At 42.1% G+C, this 24,457-nt stretch overlaps 2 protein-coding genes and 1 long non-coding RNA gene across 6 annotated transcripts; 2 read left to right on the top strand and 1 right to left on the bottom strand.

The window, feature by feature from the left end:
- Positions 1 to 5,777: 5,777 nt before the first annotated feature.
- On the bottom strand, positions 5,778 to 6,569 carry LOC136351851 (actin-binding protein wsp1-like). Its single transcript, XM_066304273.1, has one exon. It carries the CDS (start codon positions 6,567 to 6,569, stop codon positions 5,778 to 5,780), a length of 792 nt encoding a protein of 263 aa, XP_066160370.1.
- A 6,488-nt stretch (positions 6,570 to 13,057) lies between these two features.
- On the top strand, positions 13,058 to 14,831 carry LOC9269249 (uncharacterized). Of its 4 annotated transcripts, none has more exons than XR_003238758.2 (5): positions 13,058 to 13,146; positions 13,235 to 13,528; positions 13,646 to 13,781; positions 13,876 to 13,975; positions 14,336 to 14,831. It is a non-coding gene; the product is annotated as an uncharacterized lncRNA (long non-coding RNA). The 4 variants fall into 4 exon arrangements; XR_010735140.1 differs by having other exon boundaries at positions 13,061 to 13,110; positions 13,855 to 13,975; XR_001540047.3 differs by lacking the exon at positions 13,058 to 13,146 and having other exon boundaries at positions 13,213 to 13,528.
- A 3,058-nt stretch (positions 14,832 to 17,889) lies between these two features.
- On the top strand, positions 17,890 to 23,202 carry LOC4346472 (uncharacterized). Its single transcript, XM_015756623.3, has 6 exons — positions 17,890 to 18,305; positions 20,172 to 20,314; positions 21,406 to 21,549; positions 21,725 to 21,910; positions 22,168 to 22,292; positions 22,697 to 23,202. Exons 1-6 carry the CDS (start codon positions 18,056 to 18,058, stop codon positions 22,923 to 22,925), a joined length of 1,077 nt encoding a protein of 358 aa, XP_015612109.2. The 5' UTR covers positions 17,890 to 18,055; the 3' UTR covers positions 22,926 to 23,202.
- Positions 23,203 to 24,457: the final 1,255 nt, after the last annotated feature.

The raw sequence follows: 24,457 nt of genomic DNA, 5'->3' as shown, positions 1-24,457 counted from the left end.
GGGGGCATGATAGCTGATAACTGGAGGGGTTGGTCCACCACCATTTGGCAAGAGGCCTGGGGCATACTCTATATCTCTGCCACTATTGCTTTGGTGTGGAGGGGAAGATTCTATTGTCTGCAAAACAGAAGAGAAGATTAGTCAAGTTATGAATCGGCTGACAATTGTTCAAATGAAATTAATGAAGTCAAGGTTTACCTGAGGGATAACATCAGAAAAGAGATCTGTCATATACATTGAGGCCGGTTGGTGGAACAGATGCAGCTTCCATTCACCCCACCATTTGTCAAAGTTCTTGCTCCTGAACCTTGCCAGCTCTATAATTTCAATACTGCTTAGAGGAGGTCCTTGGAGATTGAGCAGCTGATCCATCATCAGGGTTGATGAAATTTCCCCTCGGCTTTGAATTTTATTGGCAAAGAACAAGCCGATTGGTAATTGACCCATCCCAAGTTGTCTGGCAGAACTTATTGGATGGTAAAATTCATAAGAGACTTGAATATTTCTCCCTTGGTGAATGCCGACAGGAAGGATGCATGGGCTGATCGCAGCTGAGAAGACTTCTCTAGATTTTTGATATTTTTCATGGTTGATATCTTCGAATCTAAAGTCTGATGGGAGGTCAAGATGCACTAGATCCTCATAAGGAAACCAAACTCAAGCATCTTTCTGAAAGCCCTCATAAAAGCTGCAGAACCAATCCTTGAGCAGTTCAGTCGATAATTTTGCTCCAGCATCGGCTGGTGTGGATGCATATTCTCCATATGACATGCATCTATGATGGGTGCGTTCTTCTCCATCATCTTCTACAATCGGCTCCAGTCTTGGGAATTCGGCTTCTGTCACGGATGGCCGATTGACAGCTTTCATGACTACCAGATTCAGCCAAGTCTGCAATAGCCACCATGGTCCACCTGCTCCAACTACTGAGCCGACGGCTATCTTGGCCGATGCATTGTTCAGCATTTGGTATAAGTAGCCGAGGAGGATCTTGCCTAGAGGAAATTGTCTTTTTAATTCTAGAGCCTCGGCTACAAACTGCCATTTGGTGGTAGGACCACAACTGGATGCACAGAAAAGGAACTTTTCTAGCCACATGAGCAAAAAGGCCACATGCTCTCGAGGAGTGATAGATCCTTGGCCCATATATGCTGCCACGTAACCAAACCAACCGCCTATGCTCTTGGTCCTAAAGTCATACTGATTTTTGGTGTTCAGACTCATAGGGTTAGCCGATGAGGTCACATCCAGACCAGTGTGATGTGACCATGGCTACTATGGATACGACCATTGCTCACATCATGAATCAACAAGAAGACATCAAGATCAAGTCCTCCATGTGCTGCAATCTGATTCGGCCACGTGTTACATTGCTGACTTCAAACGGCCGCCAAATCTACATACGTGCTCCGTTTTGGGCCCGTGAGTACTTGATGGAAAGCTCTCGAAGTCCTCCTTCCAACGGATCCAGCCTCATCTCGGAAATCTATCTCGTTTGGCCGCAATCACAAAAGCAAGGTGCTGCGTCTCCTGTATTGGGCCAATGGGCTTGTAACTTTGTTTGGGACCCTGGCCCATGTGGGGCCCATGTGGGGTGCGCCCCAATCTGGTGGAGCACGACCCTTGGACCCTCTTGGTCGTCCTCCCACCTCTATAAATAGTTAGGTACCCCTTCAGGGTTTCTTGGGTTTTGTTAGATTAAAGTTTAGCCATTGCTACTTGCTTGCAGCGCGCGTGTCGGCTAGACCGTCCGTCTGCTTGTTCTTCGGAACCCCAACTTATCATTTGTATTAAATTCCTATTTGCAATATCAGATTGCTTTTATCTTGTTCTTGCTTGTTTCTTCGATTTGCTTGCAGGAATAAGGTTGATTTGCACCGGCAAGATCAACAACCCACGGAGATGTGTATCGATCGCTAAGGCGCAACACAACGTCTCGTACGGTTGTAGTCGGATCGTCAACGTTTCTCCCAAATCGTAGTTATCACAACTCACCGAAAGATCGGGCCAACAACAGCCTTGAGTGTCGAAAGGAACTCAGGGTTCATCAGGTGGTATCAGAGCTTTCGTTGCTCGGTGAGTTTTTATCTTCCTATAACCAGAAAATAGCCATACAAAAAAATTCGTATCATTTACCTAGCCATATTGTGCCATTGCATTGTTCTTTTCAGTTTTTGCTTTGTTGAATTTTGTGTTGCATCGTCACGTCGAGTTGCTGGTCTTAGCGTCTAGTTCGTTTAGAGTTTCGAGTTCTGGTCACGTTTTGTACCACAGTCGTCGCTGCCACCGTGTCTCTGTTGTTGTCGGGACCTACGAAAACGGAATCGGCTCGCTGCCACGGTTCTATTTTTGTAGTTTTCAGAAGTTTCTATCGGTTAGTTTTGGAGTTCTTGAGTTGCATCTAGAGTTTGCCGATCCTTGTGTGTGTTTGTTTTGGCCGTGCCTGTGTCGTGCACGAGAGGAGGAAGGTGAATTACCATATCTGATTTTGGAAGTAGTCAAGTTTGTTTTGGAAAGATATAGTAGATTGGATTGGTTAAAAATCAGTTTCCTTTTTATCCCATACACCAAATTCGGCTGCCATCCACTCCACCTCCTGGCCGAGTCCCACTCGCCCCTTTGGCCGAGTCCGACTCCCTCCCTCTCTTCCACCGTTCCGAGTTGTGTCAAACACCTTGGCGAATTTTTGTTTGGTGTCGGTTTCGAGATCTGTTTGGAAAAACGGAACCGGCATAAATTCAGCATTCCATTTTTTGTATAATTTTAATTTTGGGTGTCGGTTTCGAGATCTGTTTCGACACTCAAGGCTGTTGTTGGCCCGATCTTTCGGTGAGTTGTGATAACTACGATTTGGGAGAAACGTTGACGATCCGACTACAACCGTACGAGACGTTGTGTTGCGCCTTAGCGATCGATACACCTCTCCGTGGGTTGCTGATCTTGCCGGTGCAAATCAACCCTATTCCTGCAAGCAAATCGAAGAAACAAGCAAGAACAAGATAAAAACAATCTGAATTGCAAATAGGAGTTAAATACGAATGATAAGTTGGGGTTCCAAAGAACAAGCAGACGGACGGTCTAGCCGACACGCGCGCTGCAAGCAAGTAGCAATGGCTAAACTTTAATCTAACAAAACCCAAGAAACCCTGAAGGGGTACCTAACTATTTATAGAGGTGGGAGGACGACCAAGAGGGTCCAAGGGTCGTGCTCCACCAGATTGGGGCGCACCCCACATGGGCCCCACATGGGCCAGGGTCCCAAACAAAGTTACAAGCCCATTGGCCCAATACAGGAGACGCAGCACCTTGCTTTTGTGATTGCGGCCAAATGAGATAGATTTCCGAGATGAGGCTGGATCCGTTGGAAGGAGGACTTCGAGAGCTTTCCATCAAGTACTCACGGGCCCAAAACGGAGCACGTATGTAGATTTGGCGGCCGTTTGAAGTCAGCAATGTAACACGTGGCCGAATCAGATTGCAGCACATGGAGGACTTGATCTTGATGTCTTCTTGTTGATTCATGATGTGAGCAATGGTCATATCCATAGTAGCCATGGTCACATCACAGTGATCATGGTAATATCTATTAGGGTTGGTGTCATCGGCCCTTGGTTGAACAAAAAGGCGTTGATGGTATTGGACCAAAAATAGGTGGCGGCAGCTATTAGGGGTTCATCCTTAGCCGAATTTGCTATAGTGAGGGCAAGTGCTTGGCCGATTCCAATCTCATCCCAATGTGTTTGCTTGCTAGCCGATACACGCTTGTACCATGTGGTCCAGTTTTTCTCAGGTGAAGTTTTCTTGAGGGATGGCCAGGATTTGAAGGTATTCTTCCAGTGACCTAGATTTGGGTTGGCTAATCTGAAAGGGATCCTATTGGTTTCACCAATGATGAACTCAGTGGGATCGGGATTGCCGATTGGACCAAGAAAGTAGTGGTTTTCATGCGACAAACTCGGAACTGCGATCAGATTGGAAAGGTGCTACGAATCCAAAAGAACAGAGAAGAAAATAAGATAAGGAAAGGGAAAATTAACCTGATGTGAAAGGAGAAGGATCTAGCCGATGGAAACTTACCTGCGCGTACTCGGCTGAAGATGCGGCGGATGGACTAGCGGATGTCGACATCGCTACGGGCGAAAAGTTGGCCGGAGAGGAAATCGTCTAGGAATCGCTTTGCGCACCGAGGGGATCACCGGAGAGAGAGGACGGAGTTTGCTTTAGTGGTGAAAGCGGAGGAAACGGTGTGAGATTTCTCGGGGACAACGGTTAGTATTTAAAGCGCTAGAATAACGGTCGGAAAATGGTAAGTGCGATATTCTCTTGGAGTCCACGTATGGCAAATCCGAAACATTATCCAATATTCCGGACTTGGGGGGCATGTGTTAACGACCAAATTTGGTAATCCAAGGATCGGACGTGAAGGAGGAATCGAGACGGAGTTCGAGATAGAGATTGTCCCGGAAACAGAGTGATGATCGGCTGAAATCCGAATTGGCTACGACTAAGATCGGCAAGGTTCGAGTCGGATAGGGTTAGCCGATTGAGCCGAATCCGACAATATGACACGGCATATGGTATCGGGTTAGGTTGACGTGCTTCATGATGATTGCCACGCATGGATAGAGTCCTGAGAAGGCAATTGTATCTATTAATTAGGATATTTTATGGAATTTCTTTAGAGATATGTTTGGGCAAAAGTCTGCCGCAAAGACTTATGGTATCTTAGAGTTTGTTAGAGATAAGAGTCGTGTCCGATATGGACATATTTTGTAATTCTCGGGTATAAATAGACCCGAGCCCCATGTAATCAAACTAACACACGTTCAATACAATCTCGGCGCATCGCCACCCTTTTTACTTTCGTTTTATTTCGACGAGTTATTGCTTTCGGGTTGAGCTGCATCGGTTCCGATCTTCAACAAGAGGTAAAACTTGTTATGGCGGCTTGCGTTCTCGGGATTTGTGCTTCCATCTTCATGACCCTCTAATCTTGTTTATGTAATTCGTCGAGTTATCATATATCTTATATAATCTCTGGCAATATCGCTATCTAACCTACAATCGGCTAACATCTGCCAGTAGAAGACAGCCGATTAGGTTAAATATCGATGTTGACTTAGATTATATAGGATATCCACCACTCTATGAAACATCCGATGACTTGATTGTCTAGATATTGTCCTTCTTTTTATACTTATAGCTACATCAGTTGAGTTTGATCTTATGAGTCGTGATTAGAATCTTAATCTCTAGCCTGTCTTTGGTTGCCGATTAGGGTAGTATCGGTGTTTCAGCCGATCTTACCTGATTTAGCTTTATATTTTATGTGCTTAATTGATATGCTAAATCTGCCCTTTATGTTAAGATCTTGTTGCATTTAAGTATGTTAGGCTTTTTGTTTGATATATTCTACTTGCTTTAATATCTTAATATAGAGTGGTATCAGAGTAATAGCCGATACATGCTAGATCTATCTGATCGGCTATGCTATAAACATATATATAGTTTCATTATTAGTATATATTTCGATCTAACTGATTTATACTGTCTCGGCATGACGACCGATCTATCCACTACTAGAAACAAGATTTTTCCAAACGGCCCAAATCAATTTTCGCAGGCGAGGGGAAGGACCACCGCTACTATCTCGCCTGCGAAAATACACCATTTTCGCAGTCGGGCCCGTGGCCCACCTACGAAAATCATCTAAAAAGAATAAAAAAAACCACGGCGCCCGCCGCCGGCCTCACCTTCCGGCCACGGCTCTCCTCCGTCTACTGCCCCCACGTCGAGCCGAGCCGCTGCGTCGGCGTCGGCGTCGTCGTCGCGTCAACGAGGAGAGCCGGCGGCCGGATGTGAGCCGTCGTCGTCACCCGTCGTGGCCGGCGGCGGAGAAGGCGAGCCATCGTCGTCGCCGGCGGCGAAAGGGGCGAGGAGGGGAAGCGGCCGGCGGAGGCGGCGAGGAGGGAAGACGGCGGCGGAGGAGGCGAGCCGTCATCATCGCCGACGGCGGAGGGGGCGAGGAGGGAAGCCGGTGGCGCGCGGAGGAGAGCCGTCATCGCTCGTCGTGGCTCGTCGTGGCTGGCGGTGGAGGGGGCGAGGAGGGGAAGCCGGCGGCGTGCGGAGGAGATCCGTCGTCGTCGTGGCCGGCGGAGGCGGCGAGGAAGGAAACCGGTGGCGCGCGGAGGAGAGCCGTCGTCGCTCGTCGTGGCCGGTGGCGGAGGGAGCGAGGAGGGGAAGCCGGCGGCGCGCGGAGGAGATCCGTCGTCGTCGCGGCCGGCGGAGGCGGCGAGGAGGGAAACCGGTGGCGCGCGGAGGAGAACCGTCGTCGCTCGTCGTGGCCGGCGGCGGAGGGGGCGAGGAGGGGAAGCCGGCGGCGCGCGGAGGAGATCCGTCGTCGTCGCGGCCGGTGGAGGCGGCAAGGAAGGAAGCCGGTGGCGCGCGGAGGAGAGCCGTCGTCGCTCGTCGTGGCTCGTCGCGGCCAGCGGCGGAGCGGGCGAGGAGGGGAAGCAGCTAGCGCATGCGGCGAGGAGGGAAGCCGGCGGCGCGCGGAGGAGATCCGTCATCGTCGCTCGTCATCTCGGCCAGCGGATAGGGCAAGGAGGGAGCCGGCGGAGGCGCTGAGGGAGGATTTTTCTAAGTGTCTGAGTGAGAGAGAGAGAGAGAGGAGGGGGAGGGAATAAGTGGTGGAGGAGAGGATAAGGATGGTTGAGGATAGGATATGGATGAATTTTTTTTTTGGTAGGTATGATTTTTGCAGGCGGACCGTATAAGGTGCGCCTGCGAAAATCTCTATTTTCGCAGGCGTCGCTTAAGTGGTCCGCCTACGAAAATGATTTTCGCAGATTTTCGCAGGCGGACATCGAACTTCACCCCGATTTATATTTTTGTAGGCGGTCATTTGGCTTCAAGGATCATATCCAACTGCGAAAAAAGGATCCCCACGTCAAGAAAAATGCTTTTTCTAGTAGTGATCCCAATCACTTGATTTAAGTATATATCGATATAAGGATTATATATTGTTAATATCTACAGCCGATCGAGTAGATTTAGTTCTTTCTTACTCTTAATGATTGCCGATCGACTCACATATGACATCGGCTCACAGATAAATGATATGTCATCGGCATCTAGCTGATCGGCTATTGTTTTTGGATTTAACCACGTTTCTTCATACTTGTTTCTTGTTGATTGTAGGATCAAATCAACTGGCACGCTCACGCACCCAAACGCAAGTTTTGGACATGCACTGGAGTTAAGAAAATCTCCCAGGCCTCGTGTTTTCACATCAACAGGTTCTGATCTGATCCCTCTGGGGCTCCTGTCGAGGAGGTAATCTTGGCTTTCTCTGCTTCGGTTTGTTGTAGATTCGGTTTCACGGGAGAGATTTTTGCGTGGGGTGATGGGTTAAGGGTTGAAAAGCTCAGGGTGTGAAAAGAAGAGGAGGAACTTTTCTTGAGATTTTCGTCAGCTGGTTCGGGTGCTTTGGTCTGATTAGCTGTCGTCAGTCGTCGCCTTGTTTAGTTTTACGGGTTGACCTGAAGAAAATCATTTGAATAAGTTGCGAATTCAGGGGCTACTGCATCATGAGTACGTTCTCATGGCATGTGATGTGTCATGTGTGTCTTCTAGCCGGAAAAAAAAATTGTAAAATAGCTTTAAGCTTTTTTGGCTTTCTTCATGTTGCATCCCTGCTTTATGTGGCTTCAGATTGCTGTAGTTGTATGATGGATGATGGGGGAGACGCAGTGTGGAGAATCCAGCTTTTTCATGGGATTTTAGCGATCGAAGTTGTGATTTAGCTATGTCGGTAGTCTGAATTTCTGGTGGATTTAGTTCAGATGTTGTATAACTGCAACCTAGCATGTGGATGGGGGCTGGTGAAAAGGAGGTAGTTTTGATCCGTGGGTTCTTGATTTCATACCTGTAAATCCATGTGTTTAGGCAATCTTTTTCATCTTATTTCTACAATCTCCCTCCCCTGCGCAGGTCTTGTCGTCCCCACCGATTCGCCGCCATGACGCAGTCTACTCCGCCGGTCACGATCTCCGTCATCATTGCGATGCAAGTCTCCCTCTAAAGGTACAAATCCACGGTCCTTCCCTGCCAAAGGTGAGGACTGGGCGCTGTGCACGGAGTGGCCTTTTGAAAAGTGCTAATTGCAGTGGGGAGACACTTTTCAGGATGCAGCGGCTGGAGGGGGCATTGTGTTTATGCCTAATGGATTTATAAGATTGTTATTCCATTAGTCAATATTGATCTGCATCCTTCTAAGTTCTAACTGTATTTGCGTAAATCCTGCAAATGGTCTACATCGATCCTTCTTCTAAACGTGCCGAGGTAAATCCTCCTAAAATTAGTGGGCTGCAACAATTACTAATGTTTTTATTTATATATAATCGCTGTGAGCATGGTCTTTCCTCTTTGAAAATATGATGTTCTAATGACCAATGAAGATTTACATTAATTACTTTAAGTTAGCTTCGTAAATTTCTGTAGTTTTTTTTTTCTGAATGCAGGCTGTGTTTGGTTCTAAGTACTGCAGTTTCTTATAATTTTGCAGGATAAGAAATTGGAACAGTAGAGAAAGCCTTTTGTTGGTGTTAGCTATACCTGGTATTCACATTGATGCTATTTTGATCTTTCATCTGAACCTGAATTACAAGATTAGTGTACAATGAATTTGTTGGGTTCATACGTGAGCAACGCACATAAGTTTTATAGCGTACACTCTTTTATAAAATGAAGAGACCATGTTGCTGCCTACAAATCATGTGGTTACTGGTATATCTTGATCACTTTGTTTTTAGGATTTACGAAATTTGGCAAGTAAATTACGAACAATTGGTGCCAACACATGCTTTGGGTTTTATTTAGGTGAGATAATTAGTATTGATTTAGACTAAATATAAAGGGTACCGCTCATCCTGGGGATCAATAGCGAGGTGAGGGCCCAGAAATGTGGCCTTCTATATTTCTAGGTGAAATGAGAACCCAGATGGCTGAAAATATTTTCTCATTGCTTGTGAGCCGAAAAAATAACTATACAGTCCAACCATTTTGGATGCAAAATTTAGATGATAATAACAGAAAAATTCCTGCTGATGATAACTATAATGTCATATTGTGATAACGATGCTGAAATTTCTTATTGTTCATGGCAGACTTTCTTACATCTTAAATAGCAACATACTCAGAAACCTGATTCAGCTGCAGTTCATGACCATTTACATGTCAAATTAATGATTACGGATTTAAAAACAAACAAGAGAAGAAATTACATCCAGCACACCAACTGGTTGATGAAATGCATGGTCGAGCACACCAACTGGTTGATGAAATGCATGGTCGAGGTGCACTCCTATTACTGTTTGAATCCTTATTATTATCTCATATTTACTCTATTTTGCACTGTATGTTGTGATTTAAAGCTCTGCATGTGTAAACTAAAACTGATTGTTCCTTGGTCTCGAATACTTTATGTGGTCCATGGTCAAAATTTTATGTAATGCATGCAAGTATCAAATCTCTTTTTCTTCCCTTGCTTAATAAAACTGCAAATTAGGTTTGTAAATTGTTTCTGGTATATAACAATAAGAGAAACCGTGATATAAAAAAGTATCTGTGTAATTCTATTAGGCATCTAAATATAATGGCTTACTTATGTTGTTTGTAATGCAGTTTGCTGTAAATGCAGGTTGACATTGTAGACAATAACTGAATATTTTGCTAAAATCTTATCATGGTTCACCATGGCATTTCACTGTTAGGTACACTGTTTTTAAGAGCTATTCCTACAGTGTATATTGGAACCTTGAGGTAAAATTCATGTTTAAGCTTATTAACAGCATTCTTAGTTACCCGTTATTGTTTGGTATTTCTCATAATATTTCATAGTGGGCATTTGTGTAGTCATAAATGATAAGATACATAATTTTGCTTTTTTTTTCTTGGAGAATACTCGACCCCTTGCTCCATATATACATCATGATGACGTCCAATTATGTGTTGCTCAACCCTGAAGAGAAAACCGACAAGACAATTGTGCAGGTCTACATGCTTTTGCCAACTGTGTGTTTGATAATTAGTCATGCCATGGTATAAGTCATTTCTTGGCACATACCAGCAGAAATACAGGTGTTGCTGCTAAGTAACATCAGGGGTGCTAGAGCTTGGTCAAGACGTCTGGTGGCGGAGCTGATGATTTGGAGGCTTGGAGCAAACATATAGCGTGCTGACGATGACCCTGTATGAATGTACTTATTTATCGGTGGCAAAACACAACCATTCAGCTATATGGAAAAAGTATAGCAAATGTTGTTATCCATTATCTAAAGGCTAAAGCTGTTTTTCTTGATGAAAGGAAATTTTACATTTTATTTTGGTTAATTCTGTATGCAAAATTAACACCTCTATCAATTCTTATAGATGAAGAGCAACCGATATTTAGGAAAGTGGTTAATCTTTTGAAAAGGCTAGACGAAATGATTTTTTGTATTTTGTTTTGGTTCTTGCTGTATGCAAGAACTAATACCTTTATCAATTCAATAGATGAAGAGCAAGCGATGTTTAGAAAAGTTTAATACTTTCTAATTTTTAAATGTGATGCTATATTCCTATCGAGTAAATTTCTCTTTGGACAACCTTTTATTATCGATGTTTCGCTTTAAACTACCCTTTAACCAATTTTACCTTTGTGGCATTTTAGACTTCCCTCAACTTTTTTAACCACCTAATCCAACTTGTCATATGTCAAAAGAATTGGTCTATATATAGTTGTGGGAGTTCATTGATAAATAGGAGCTGACGCACTCAAAATCTTTCATATACTTGAAAAGAGAGTCGGGTAATCAAAAGTGGAACAAATGCAAGATTACCCAGTCCAAAGCAAAAACGTTAATTAAAGGGTGGTTCAAAACGAAACAATGGTAATGAAAATGATTGAGAGTGAAATTTACTCTATATTTTGTTCTCTCCTATAATATATGTTAAAAAAATCGTGCCTTGCACGTGCTCTTCAATGTTTTAACATTGGTCAATGATCAAGTTAAAATGCTTTTACAACTGTAGATATTTGTTGATGTGTATGTGCATTTTAGTTTTAAATCTTTAGAGCCTTTAATGCAGTATCCATCCTTGTTTTTGCTTTATTTTTGTGTGAGATCATACTATACTACTGTAGTAGATATAATATCAAAATTTTTATTTCGTCGGCTCATCTTGAAAATAACTTACACCCGTTGACATGCTTAGTCTGTTTGTTGCTGTTTCAGACATGCAAAGGGAAAATGTCAGTGTACGAAAGAAAAATGACAGAGAAAGGCAAGGGCGTAGGGGGTTTATTTTTACAAATTCAAAATAAATTTGATCAAACAAGAAATCTATAAGTACATACATAATCTCAAATTGATATTGTAAGCTCGCCAACATGTGAAAAGATAACCAATGAGGATTGATATAGGACTTACTATCAACATCTTCGGGAATGATTTTATTTCAATAAAATTACATCACCAGAACATGGTTTTTTTTTATGATTTATGTTACCACATACTAGTGTTCGCTTGGACGGCCGCCTAATCCGATTAGGCGGTGACTAATCGCTACGCGGCGGCAACACGACCAGATTACACCCTAGTCAGCAAATTAGTTGTTTTCCCGATTAATCGGTCCTAGTCGGTCCTAGGCGAATTAGGCGGAACAAAATTAGGCGTTTTCGATAGCGTGCGCGAGAGATTAGGCGGCGACTTGGCGATGGGCGGCGACCAAATTTTTGGGCGCGATGCAGGGGACGAAAAAGAAGGAAGCGCGGCAAAAAAAAGGACGTGGGGGCCCAGCTACATATAGAACGGAAGGGGATTAGGGTTACGGGTTACCTGGCTGCCTGCGCATCTTCCTATTGCGCCGCTTTCTCTTCCCCTCTCGACTTGAAGCGATAGCGCCGCTGCCGCGATTTTCCCCTTCTCCGGCTGCTCTACTCTTGCTCCCTCTCCTCTTCGTCGTTCCCTCTTAGCCTCTCCTCGTCTAAGATGGAAGCTCCATGCGACGGTGGTGTTGATTGAAGCAGTGGCTGTCGTGCAACTGCTAGGCCTGGGCAATGGCACTCTGTAGCTGTCCTGCTTCTCCATCCATCGGTGTTGCTGCTACCTGCTACGCCGCCGTTCTTTGTGACAACTGATCTATTTCAGGTAAATTTGTATGGGCGACCCCTCTGTTCCAACTCCTCCAGCCCCTAGATCTTTATGTATGTGACTGTGTGAATTTTGATGTTGATGTATGTACTCAATGGTGATGTTTGAGAGGTTTGATTGATGTATTGATGTCTAAATTCAAATTGATGGTCCTAAATCATGTGCAAAACATATCATACATTGGTATTTTTGGTCCATAATGTATATTTTTGTAGAAAATTTAGAAAAAACGCCTAATCCGCCTAGTCGCCGGCTAGTCAGCCTAGTCACTAGTCAGTGGGTAACCGCCCAACCAGCGACTAGGTGAACACTGCCATATACTAACCCTCATGATTGATTTAGGCAATGGATGTATATGGTCGATATATGTCGACGTGCCTTGCACGTGCACGCTCACTAGTAGTTTAAAAATAACTCAGTGTCCTGGATGAGTTGGAGTGAAAAAAAAAGACTATCTTCGATGGCAGTTAAAAAATAACTGATTTGTTTCAATGTGAGTAAAAAAAAGTGATTCCTAAAAAATTTGAAAAAAGATACACGTGACTACGTGACGTTTATTATAGTTGTTGAATCACACATAGTTAAAATTTAGCTGACTAAACATGAATATATATGGTGAGCTATATAGTAGTAAAAATTTAACTTGTGAATCAATATATGTGGTGTTGTGGGGATATACATTGGTGGTGTGGGGGGAAGGGGGGTTGCGCAGTACGTGGGACTGAGGACGTGTAGTAGTCAAAAATTGACTATCATAATCAAAGTGGGTGGAGTGGGTGGATCTAGTCACTGTATCAGGTGCCGTTTAATACGTTTGTATATATATATATACACACACCTGGGGTGCGTTGTATTAGAACACAACCCACCCCCTACCCTCCTCACCCCACCGGCCCACCCCCCACCCCCATCCCGGGTCGCTACCCCCCACCCCACCATTTTTATCTCTGGAGTAATTTGTTTACTGCTAGAAAACACCTGGCATGTATATATACTGGTTTTACCATCTCTTACGGTTATTTCTATTTTTTTTGCACCAGCCTTGTATCCGATTTTTGTGGATCTGGGAACGGCTGGCCAGTGTGCGGTGGTGATGGCGGGCTACAGGAAGGAGGCAGCGGCGTCCTGGATCTGTTCTCGCTAGCGGCAGCGGTGAGGAGTCAGTGGATCTGGTGGATTTGTCGATGGAGTCAGGTGGAGTGCCGTCGCCGATCTTCAACTTCCCCTCTCCCGCGAGTTTCCTCCCATGTCGGCTTCTGCTAGCCATGGTAGAATCGGTGCCGCTATCGAGATGAGCCAGATCCGGCATCTACCTTCCACAGTTCCCCACCGAGGTGAGGCAAACATAGCATCATCCTCTGTATTTTTTGTTCAATCTCTGTGGCATGCAGCATAGCAGAGCATACGATTCCCAAAATAACTTGCAGTCTTCTGTTTTCTATTGCTTCCAGAACAGGATGCAGACACAAGTTGAATGATTAGACCCCAAGAGAGACTAATTTCTTTGATGCTCTTAGATGTCATCGGTTTGTGTCCCATGCATGTACGGCTGTAGTGGCCGTTTTCCAAATTAGATACGGTAGGAAGGTAATGAGATACACCTAATCATGCTTCCATTGCCAAATAATTTGCTAATCATGGTTTGCCATACGGCAAGCAGGATTTGATCCTTTTCCAACAGATCCTCACAGGTGGCTCAACACAGCTGGCAGCGGCGGGGTCGACGACACAGATCGAGCACCTTCCATCCACACCAATCCGACGACATCGGCTGCAGCTAGGTTCAGTTCATAAATTGTGTGTTATTAATCAGCGATATTTGCATCTTTTTAGCCTGAAGCATCCCAATTACCTTTTCTACATCTTTCAGTTAACAACACTCTAATTTTTTTCGGGTGCCCTTTTTTTGGTATTGGAATCCATGTTCTTTTCTAAAAGTGTGGCACGTTTTGTTCTTTGATGCGCGATGGTGATGAGAAGAAAGCAGCTGTTTAGAATCCCTGCAGTTCTGCCATTTTTCATTTGCATTCTCGTGATGTTTTTGATCTGTTATTCAGCTTAAATACAAATACTTGGCTGCAGTTGTAGGCTCTCCTAATTTTGATTTGGTCCTCTGAATTTGATTGCTATGGTAATGGCAGCTGCTACTCTGTCACCGGATGGATTGAGGAGCACCCGAGCTGAGGTTTATGGTTGATTATACTTAACCCTTTCGTGATTCTCCAACTAAATATGAAAATTGTACTGGTTGGAGGATTTGAGAAGATGCTGCAATCTTCAGCACGAGGAATTTCTATAGCATGAAGCAAGAGAGAGAAAGTGCGACGACATTGTTTGTGAAAAATAGACTTGATGTTAACTCCTGTATATATATATTTCTTTCAATTGGCTTTTCTTCAAATGGATTGTAAGAAGCATGAACACTGAAACAGAGGTACTGTAGTTTAGTAAGATTTTGCTCTAATATGTAATAGTGACTTGGTTACTAAGAGAAATTTTGTGACAAGATTAATATGTTATGTTGAGAACCATCAGTGTAATTTAGTTACTAAGAGACAATGTTGAGAACCATCAGTGTAATAGTAAGTTGGTTACTACGAGAAATTTTATGGCAAGATCAATATGTTGTGTTGAGAACCATCGGTGTAATAGTAATTTACTTACTAAGAGGAATCTCGTGGCGATACCAATATGTTAATTTTAAGTAATTAACTTACTAAGAAGGTATACGAAACAATTGGGAATACTAATATCCTAAGTAATTTATTTACTAAGAGAAGAGCTGACAACTACATGAGAGCAATTCATTTACTGAAAGAAGGAACCAAATTGATAGTGTGGGGAACTTTTTGATAGTAACTTGTTTACTTATCGAACTAAAACCATTTATAGTAATTGATTTACTTAAAGAAATGTTTTTTGGAGAGGGAGTAATGGGGGAGTTTGTGCGGGATGGATGTGAGCGCACCCTGGGTGTGGTTTAGCGCATCCCTATATATATATATACACATACACATATACATATACATATACACATATACATATACACATATACATATACACATATATATATACATATATATATATGTATATATATATATATATATATATATATTACTTGCTTTCATCAAAGTCTAAGCAGGGGTTAATTTAATATAAGGGTAGAGTGACACGAAGTGAAGTTTTTAGATTACTTCATAATAAATAATTCTAAACTAAGTGGAAGAAGAGATAGAAAGAACTCAATTCCTATACTTCTAATATACACTCAAACTCTAGTCTACATTTGCTAGTATACAATAATGTGGCCAATACCCCCTAACAGTGCCCTTCCGGTGTTTCGAGCGACCACCTCGGGTTGCCGAGTTTCTTACGACAATCTGTCATGACCGTCCAACCGGGGCTAAATACGGAGGAGTACCCTCCCAAAAAATTTTTCTTAGGAATATATACTAACGTGGAGGAATACTCATACTGAGCTGTCATCATCAGCGGGCTACCTCTACTATCCCGCAGCATATATGCCCAGATAGTGATATTTAGTAATCTAAGCACCATGTTTACATTAATAAATACTACTCTACACCTCTGCAGTTGATATAGAGCAACTGATAACTTGGACACTAAACCCACACCATTGCACCTCTCTGATAGGCTACCTACACAATTATAACAACACAAATATAAAATAAGAGCAGTAGTTAGACTAAGTAATGTACCGAGACATGGTTTAAATTAGATGTGGCACTTACCTCCACTATAAAACATGCCCTTACTACGCCTAGTAAGTCCTAAGCTGTGGCCTAAGTTCCCAGCTGTTTCAGGCTTAGAATGTGTCCGTAACTTTTAACAGTGAAAGACACGCTTCCCGAGACGCATCGAGCTAAAACCCATCTGGAAAGGTGTTGACCCATTGACTGCGTAGGGCGACGCCTTTCCTTATAACTTAAGCTAACTAGCCAAGTAGGGATCCCTTGGCTATAAGGCTGACACCCTTTAATGTTTTGACACCATCGTTTGAAGAAATTATATTTTACCCGAGTGGATGCGCATGTGGGAATGTTTTGTAGTGCTCGTGTGGATCTTTCAAAACCTATCTAAGGGTTTTTGACACTATTGGTTGCTTGACACTATTGGTTGCGAAACTTATATTTTATTTGTGTTCGTGCGCTTGTGGAAATGATTTGTAGTGCATAAAAGAAATATAAGGAAGCTGTTGAAACTCCTCATTTGTCACCTTTTTGTTTGGTGAATGATTTGTAGTGGCATATGAAATCCCTCCTAACCTTTGCAATGTAAATTTTGCGTCTATGGGGATCTCTCGACACTATTTGTTGGTAAAATTTTGCGCAAATGGGTGAGCATGTGGGAATGTTTTGTAGTATGCATATGGAATTGCTTGAAACAAATCTATAGTGTCTCGTTTGCCCGTATGGAGATGTTTTGACACTATTGATAGTGAAACTTATATTTCATAAGAGTAGGTGCGAATATGGAATTGATTTGCAGTGCACATATGGAATTGCAGCCTCTAATGTCACTTCTACGCATATGGGGATTTTTTCTTTGACACCATTGATTGTGACCTTATAGTTTACACAAGCGGATGTGCATGGTAATAACTTGAGTTCACGTATTAAATTGCTTGAAACTCTTTAATGACGCTTTTGTGCATACGTGGAATATTTTGATATCATTGACTGTGAAACTTATATTTTACACATGAGAACGATAAAAGTTTTGGCAAAAGTGCGGCGATTGGGGACAACCGTGTGCCATGCCAATCAAGGATGATCGTGCGGCACGCTGTTCAAGGATGACCATGTGGCGTAATGTTTGAGGATGACCGAGGTATAATGGGAGATGGCCGTCCGTGGAGGTGGAGCAGCGGTTGGATTCAATGAATGAGAAATGAGTAAAAGTTGTTGGCCCATTCTGGAATGGATGATTTGCTCATGCTTTAGGAGGCGCGTTACATGGTGGGAAAAAATAAACGGAATTGCTAAAAAACCGTCGCAAGTTTTTTGGGAAAAAAACTTTCAAATGTAACTATAGCACAGTTGTAATGTACTACAATATAATTACATATATTATTTTAATACTATATGCTATATAACTGCACTGTAATATATGATATAAAGTTACATATATTATTTTAATACTATATGCAGGTTATATTATAGTTATAGTATAGTTATAGTGGAATTATACTATAATTACTCCATCCGTACTCGTAATGACAATATTTAATTTAAACCTTCGGAATATAAATCATGAAAAACTTTCAAGTTGTTGAGTTTAAAAATATAAAAATTATATGAATAGATTTGCCCTGAAAAATACTTTCATAAAAATATACATATATCACTTTTTAATAAATATTTTTATAGAAACAAGAAGTCAAAGTTGTGTTTTAGAGACCGTGTCGCTGTCCAAAACAACTTCCTTCACGAGTACGGAAGGAGTATAAGTTTAGATTTGAAGGTTCTTCAAGAAAAACTTGAGGCAGTTTTTTTTAAGATAGTATCAAAAATAGCTTCTCTACAAAATATGATCAAATTTTTTTTAAAATTCTACAATTTATAAATTGCTCACCGCAGCAAAGCGCTGACCGAAGTGGCTCTGGTAGTGGTAAGCAAGGCGGCGTTATACGCCAAGTTAAACTTTTTAGGCGAGATCTGCTTATGAAAGCGCCAACAAACACCCCGATCGAAACCACCAGACCAGATCTCATCCCGACTTCCCGAGCACCAGCACCATCCGAGGAAGAAGAGTCTTCTTCCCACGCGGCTTGTCCGAGCCGAGCGAATGCGATTGTAAAGCACCGTCGTGAACCTGACGACGAGCTCCAGGCGGCGGCGATGGGGTGCTCCTTCTCCGGGCTGAACGCGCTCTACGACACCGTCGGCGGCGGCGGAGGCGACATCTGGGTCAACGACTACCGCTTCCGCGTCGTCCGCAGGCTCGGTGACGCCGGGCCAGCGGGGTCCTTCGTCTTCCTTGTCAAGGAGGTTGTCGCCGCCGCCACCGCCTCCGACGGCACTGGTGGGGCGGTGCCCGGCGCCTCTGGGCTCGCCAAGAAGAAGGGCATCGATCCATCCCACATCTCAGGTCTCCTCTTTGTCTCTCTCTCTCTCCCTCCCTCCCTCACTCCCTCTCTCACCCACATGAACTCAGATCTGAGGGTGGTTCGGTTGGATCGCGCGTGAATGGATTTGGATCTGCTCAATGTCTTGATTGGTTGGATGGATCATTATGTGTCACAAGAATGAGTTTTCCTTTTTATTCAGATCAACGCATGAGTTCTCTCATTTCTGTTAAATCCACGCAGCCTCAGTTTCTGTTAAGGTGGTCTATTGAGGATTCTTTAGTTTAGAGTAAATTTCACAAAACTACACGTTTTGTAGTCCAAGTTGCAGAAAACCACACACACTTTGACACTTGGCGCTTAAGTACATATATTTTGGTAGTGTATGGTAGTGTAGTTTCACAAAACCACACTATCAATGAATAGATTCACCCGTGAGATGACGTGACTATTTCATCTAGGATGAGGACATGTCATCCTATTAACCGCCATCGCACGAAATTAATAGGATGCCGTCTTCATCCTAGATGGAACGACCACGTCATCTCACGGGTGAATCTATTCATCGATAGTGTGGTTTTGTGAAACTAAACTACCAAAATATATGTACTTAAGTGCCAAGTGTCAAAATGTTTGTGGTTTTCTACAACTTGAACCATAAAACATGTAGTTTTGTGAAATTTACTCTTTAGTTTATTCTGGTAGTCATGTCGATGCCCATATGAAATTTCCCCCTTTTTCGGATGGAAGCTAGTATTAACTTTTCAAGAAAGCTGAGACATATTGTATGACTAGCTGCTAACCACGCTTTCCACGTGGTCTCGTAACTCACTTCATAATTTGGTAGCCTTGTCACATTGGAGTAATTTATATTCCTCATTTTAGCAATCTCAGTCGGTGATCAGTGTGCTAGGAGACAATCCGGCCCACTAGGCATTAATTTTTGTTGACATTACCTTAAAAGTCTTTGTGATTATCAGCAAACGTCAATACCAGGTACGGTGAACATTCCGTTTCTAGCTTAATCATTTATTTTCTAACTTAAGCTCTGCTTGGCTTAGTTTGTGATTTTTCATTTTACTTTGATATTAGAATTAGTTATAAGGCTTCTCTGTCACTTGTTGACATTCAGGATATAAATCTTAGATCAGCGCTTGCAATGGCTACTTCACCGCCCTAATTGTTATCAGTTGTGGCATGCGAGGCTGACCATTTCATGAAGACCAATTCGTGCAGAAGAATGAGAAGAAAGCTTTTAACTCAATTATTACCTTGGTTGGTTGGGAGATTTGGATGCATATGAACCCTATTGTGTTTTTAATGGTGCAACCCCTAGTGTGGCGACTGTTGTTATTCAAATAGTGGCTAATGAAGGAGCACTTCGGTGCTTGCCTGGAGCCTCAAAGCTCCAAAATTTGTTTGCTAGGTCGATGGCCCTTGTGCCCTAGGGTATTTGTTTATGGTTGTCTTTTTTTTTTTTTTTTTTTGTAAGACATGTTGGTGTGGGGGTATTTTTTTTTTCTCTCTCTAATTCCCCACCCTTTGTTCTTTTCTCTCTTGCTTAATGAAATGATGCGCATATCTCCTGCTTGTTCCAAAAAAAGGAATGGATCTAGGCAGCCTAGATTGCTAGATAGGAATTGCACATAAAGATAAATGGAGCAAACTCAATTTACTGGATAATAAAGTCAGGAATCAATAGCAAATAGGTTTGCAATGTACCGATCACAGGCAATAACCAAAGTATACCTGAATAGCAAAACAGCCTAAATAAAACCTAACCTAAATGTGTTTTATTTTTCATGTACCATTGTGTTTTGATAGCTCTGTTGTGCTTGGTAATCTGACTTTCTTTTTATGCTTATTATTTCTGTACTTTGATTTTTCAGCTGATGGAACATATGCCTTGAAGAAAGTTCTTATTCAGAATGAACAGCACTTAGAGCAAGTTCGACAGGAGATCCGAGTGTCCTCTCAATTCAGTCATCCAAATCTACTTCCTCTTCTTGAAAATGCTATTATTGCAGTTAAGGTAAGATGGGCTAAAGAAATCTAGTGACTATTTCCTGATGATTACAGTTTTACTGTTTATCTTCCATCATCTATGCATAATTACATGGTAATATCGAACCTTTGGTCTCTATGCACACCAAGTTGAAATGTCACTCCCTCCGGTCATGGGAACATATACTGCAAAGTCTAAATTGCAACATTCACCAGTATTTTTCTTTATGATATATCTATAGAAACCAGTAAAATTAAAATACTATTTAAGTACTTTCTGAACATATATATGCACATGATTTTTATGCATTCAATCGTAATATTTTTAAAGACATTGATTCTCAAAGTTTTAGAAATTTTACTGGATGCATGCCCACAAGGACATGTTTTTGTGACCAGAAGAAGTAATTCATTTTTTTAATATTTTCATTCTAAAGCAGTCAAGTAGGCATGTTCAATCCATATCAAACTCTATATACAAATGCTTATCGCAATTTCTTTAATGTGCTGAATAAATGCCCCAGTTGTTGCTATTCTGCTGCTAGGATCTCAGAAAAGTAGTTTCTAGGGCAGATGTATCTGGATACAGTTTCAATCTCTTCTTGCAATGGATAAGCTTTTCTTTAGGTGGTTATTTATATTACAAATTAGTTTTCTTTAGCAAGTGAAAATCTCAGTACAGGGAATGTGTATGCAAGTGAATTACAGTGTACAATCACAGAAGCTGAGATCCATTAATCCTCTTTAAGCACTCATGCACAAAAGAACACCAAGATTGGTAGTAGATGCAATAAACTGCACTCATGATTTTGAACTGGTAAAGAGATATACTTATTTACCTAGTTTGCATACCTTTATCCGGATATCGAAAATTGGGTATGTAGTTTCACAGTGCGCCAGTTATGTGCAACCGGCATTGGCACACTGGGCGGAACCCTGGAACATTGATATTTCTGAGAATTGAAACCCTGAGACTCACACTACTCTATATGTATGCTTCATTTGTTCTTGGAGTTCCCATTAGAAGTTCTGTATAGTACACACTTGTGCTTACTTATCCTTCCACTGCCCTTTAAATATATGTGTCATTAAAAGCAGTTGTTTTTTGTATGGGTGTAGGGTGTGCAAGATGGGTCGCAGAATCATGAGGCTTACTTGTTGTTCCCAGTTCATTTGGATGGAACCTTGCAAGATATCAATAAAAATATGCTAGAAAAGAAAGAATATTTTCCAACAATCAGTATTCTCCAAATATTCCGCCAGGTAAATGCTTCATCTTCAGCTTCTCCCATGATGTAGTATAACATAAAGAATTGCAAAATTTACGAATGGCTGAAATGGCATTTTGTCTCAATCTCCTTTGGGAATTATATCAGCTGTTGGTAGCTATTTCTTGCCAGAATTGGGCTATTATTTATATGATTTGTGTTGCCTACAGCTATGTGCAGGACTGAAACATATGCACAGTTTTGACCCACCTTATTCTCATAATGGGGTTAAACCAGACAATGTTCTCATAACTCAGAGGAAGGATCAACCTCATCTTGCCATCTTGATGGATTTTGAAAGTGCCCGTCCTGCAAGAATAGCCATTAGATCACAAGCAGATGCTATGCAGTTACAGGTACCTTTCTGTCTATCTAAATATGCAAAACAAACCCTTAGTTCCATTTATATTACAGCTTGTTGAGATAGACAGATTGTATGGAAAGTTAGCATAAACGACTCATGGAAAATTCTGTTCAACAGCTTTTTAGTCATTAACAGGCACTGGAAAATCATTTGCAGCAAATATCATGCTATCTTTAATCTTGATGGTTTTATATTTAAATATAATGAGCAATGGATTTACTATTTTGGCTCCGAATTGAATTCATGCAGGAATGGGCATCAGAGCACTGTTCTGCACACTACCGAGCTCCTGAATTGTGGGAGTGTCCAACTCATGCTGACATTGATGAGAGGACAGATATATGGTCTTTGGGATGCTGTCTTTATGCAATGATGTAAGATTTTCTTATGCAAAACTGGCCATTGGCCTTATCATTTAAGTTAATCTCTCCATACTTAGCAATTGACTGTATGAATTTTTAGGATTCACTACAGTTGTATTGCCTAAATGAAACATTTTAAGGAATTTATCAAAACATCAAGTATCAAATATTCTATGTTCTGAAAAAAAAAATACTACTATGGTAGTTATGTAGAAAGTACCCCATGCATTAGAGTCTTAGAAAAAAAAGGTCTTCCTCGTCCCTCAATTCCTGCCTTGGTTTGTTTTCGTCCCTCAAATATAAAACCGTGTAAAACCAACAGTTTCATCCTGCCCCTTGAAGGCTAACTTATTTGCTGAATGTTGTATGTTACATTGTACGTTCTAGGTCATTTAACCCTATTATTGTTTTTATAGGTACGGAAAATCTCCATTTGATTATGAACTTGATGAAGCTGCTGGTGAGAGCTTACAGTCAGTTACAAAGAGTGCTCAAATTAAATGGCCTACTGAAGCTGGCCCCTCGTATCCTGATTCTCTCCGCCAGTTTGTAACTTGGATGCTGCAGCCTCATCCTGCAGTTCGTCCCCACATTGATGATATCATCATCCACGTTGATAAGCTCATTGCAAAGTACTCAATTTGACCTGACTAAATGGAGCTTCTTCCATAGAAAATGTTATGTAAGTCAATAGAACATCTACTTGATTCATTAAATGTGATAAATATAAGTTGGTTTCTTGATTTTATTTTTGTGCTAAAGTGAAGAGAGAGAGAGAGAGAGAGAGAGAGAGAGAGAGAGAGAGAGAGAGAGAGAGAGAGAGAGAGAGAGAGAGAGAGAGCGTTTATTGGTAGATTGTATTCACCAATTTATGAACCTACTATTGTTCATGAGTACAATTCCATGTAGATCTATGATTTTATTTTCGGTGCCCACTGTTACGTCGGAGTATTAAGTAATGTCATTTTGATGGTTTCTCCTTGTAATTCTGTAAATTTGTTCTCTTTTCTTGAAGAATGTAATAGCTAAGTCAAGTAGGAGTAGCACTTATTGAGTACTTGCACAATAATGCTGCATTTAGCTCTAGGAGTTGTTATAAAGCTCTCACTCCTCCCACTCTAAGAGTTGGATCTGAAGTAGAGATGTGGAGCAGGCTAAATTTAGCTCCACCTCTCGTTCATTTTGTGAGAGTGCTCAACCTAACTTCGCTCCCATTTTAGATGTACTCTATAGCTTGAGAGGTGGAGTTGGAGCTAAAGCTGTGCCAAACAGACCCTTAGTATAGACCAATCAAATTTTTGGAGCTAACTAAAATTGTATTACTGCTGACTGAAATTTTTGGAGCTAACTAAAATTGTATTACTGCTGGCTGTGTTTGCTGGTGGGGAGTTTGGAACTAAACAATCCGCACGGAAAATAGAGCGGTCTATTAGCATAAGTTTATTTGAAGCATAGGTGCTTTCTATTTGCTTGATGGACTAGTAGTATATTTTTAGTAGAGTAACGGCTTAGTAGGCCTTGCTGATTAGTTAACGTAGAGTGGTGCCGGATGGACGCGCCACACGCGCGGGATGGACGGCTGTCTCAGTGTTGTGTGATAACGCTATTGTGAGAGGCCTCTCCGATTAGATTTTACGTTATAAAAGATCTAAATGTACTCATAGCATGACACAACTAGAAAAAAAACCAACTCTTTTCCCGGAAGCAGCGAGTAGGAGAGGAGGCGAAAGAAGTTCACCGGCAGCAACGTATATTCGACGTGGTAGCTGGCTGGCCGCTGGCTGCCCTGGAAGTGCAACTGTTGCTTATCTAGCAAATATCAGTCCTAGAGGCGTTGAGACGATGAGGCATTGTCGGCTAGGGGCGTCAGTCCGTGTTCGCCGGCTGATGCTGGCACCGGCGAAGATGATGGACAGCCAGCTAGCACACCATCGGAGGAGGTTTCTTGTCGTGAGGCTCGCGAGGCTCACGCTAGAGAGAACCTGTCGAAGAATGGAGCTGGTAACGGCGTTTTCTTCTAAGCCAAAAAATCACGTCGACGGAACGCTGATCTCTTCAGGCTCCCGTTTCTTAGTTTTGCTGGATGAAGTACAGGGTGATAAATCCTCGGCATCATCCACAAAAGCGTTCATTGCAGAGGCTGAAATTGGTTTTTCGGGGAAAGATATCTCGTATGA

The sequence above is a fragment of the Oryza sativa genome, chromosome 9 (genome assembly GCF_034140825.1).
Source record: "Oryza sativa Japonica Group chromosome 9, ASM3414082v1".
Lineage (NCBI taxonomy): Eukaryota > Viridiplantae > Streptophyta > Magnoliopsida > Poales > Poaceae > Oryza > Oryza sativa.
The sequence above is the reverse complement of the archived record's forward strand: the minus strand, read 5'-3'. Positions and strand labels throughout refer to the sequence as shown.

Bases quoted from the DNA above. Each gene is read 5' to 3' on its own strand.
- LOC136351851 (XM_066304273.1), bottom strand. From the start codon at position 6,569: ATGACGGATCTCCTCCGCGCGCCGCCGGCTTCCCTCCTCGCCGCATGC.
- LOC4346472 (XM_015756623.3), top strand. From the start codon at position 18,056: ATGGGGTGCTCCTTCTCCGGGCTGAACGCGCTCTACGACACCGTCGGC. The intron at 21,550-21,724 runs GTAAATGCTTCA...TGTTGCCTACAG, and splicing joins TTCTCCAAATATTCCGCCAG to CTATGTGCAGGACTGAAACA. The intron at 21,911-22,167 runs GTACCTTTCTGT...GAATTCATGCAG, and splicing joins CAGATGCTATGCAGTTACAG to GAATGGGCATCAGAGCACTG.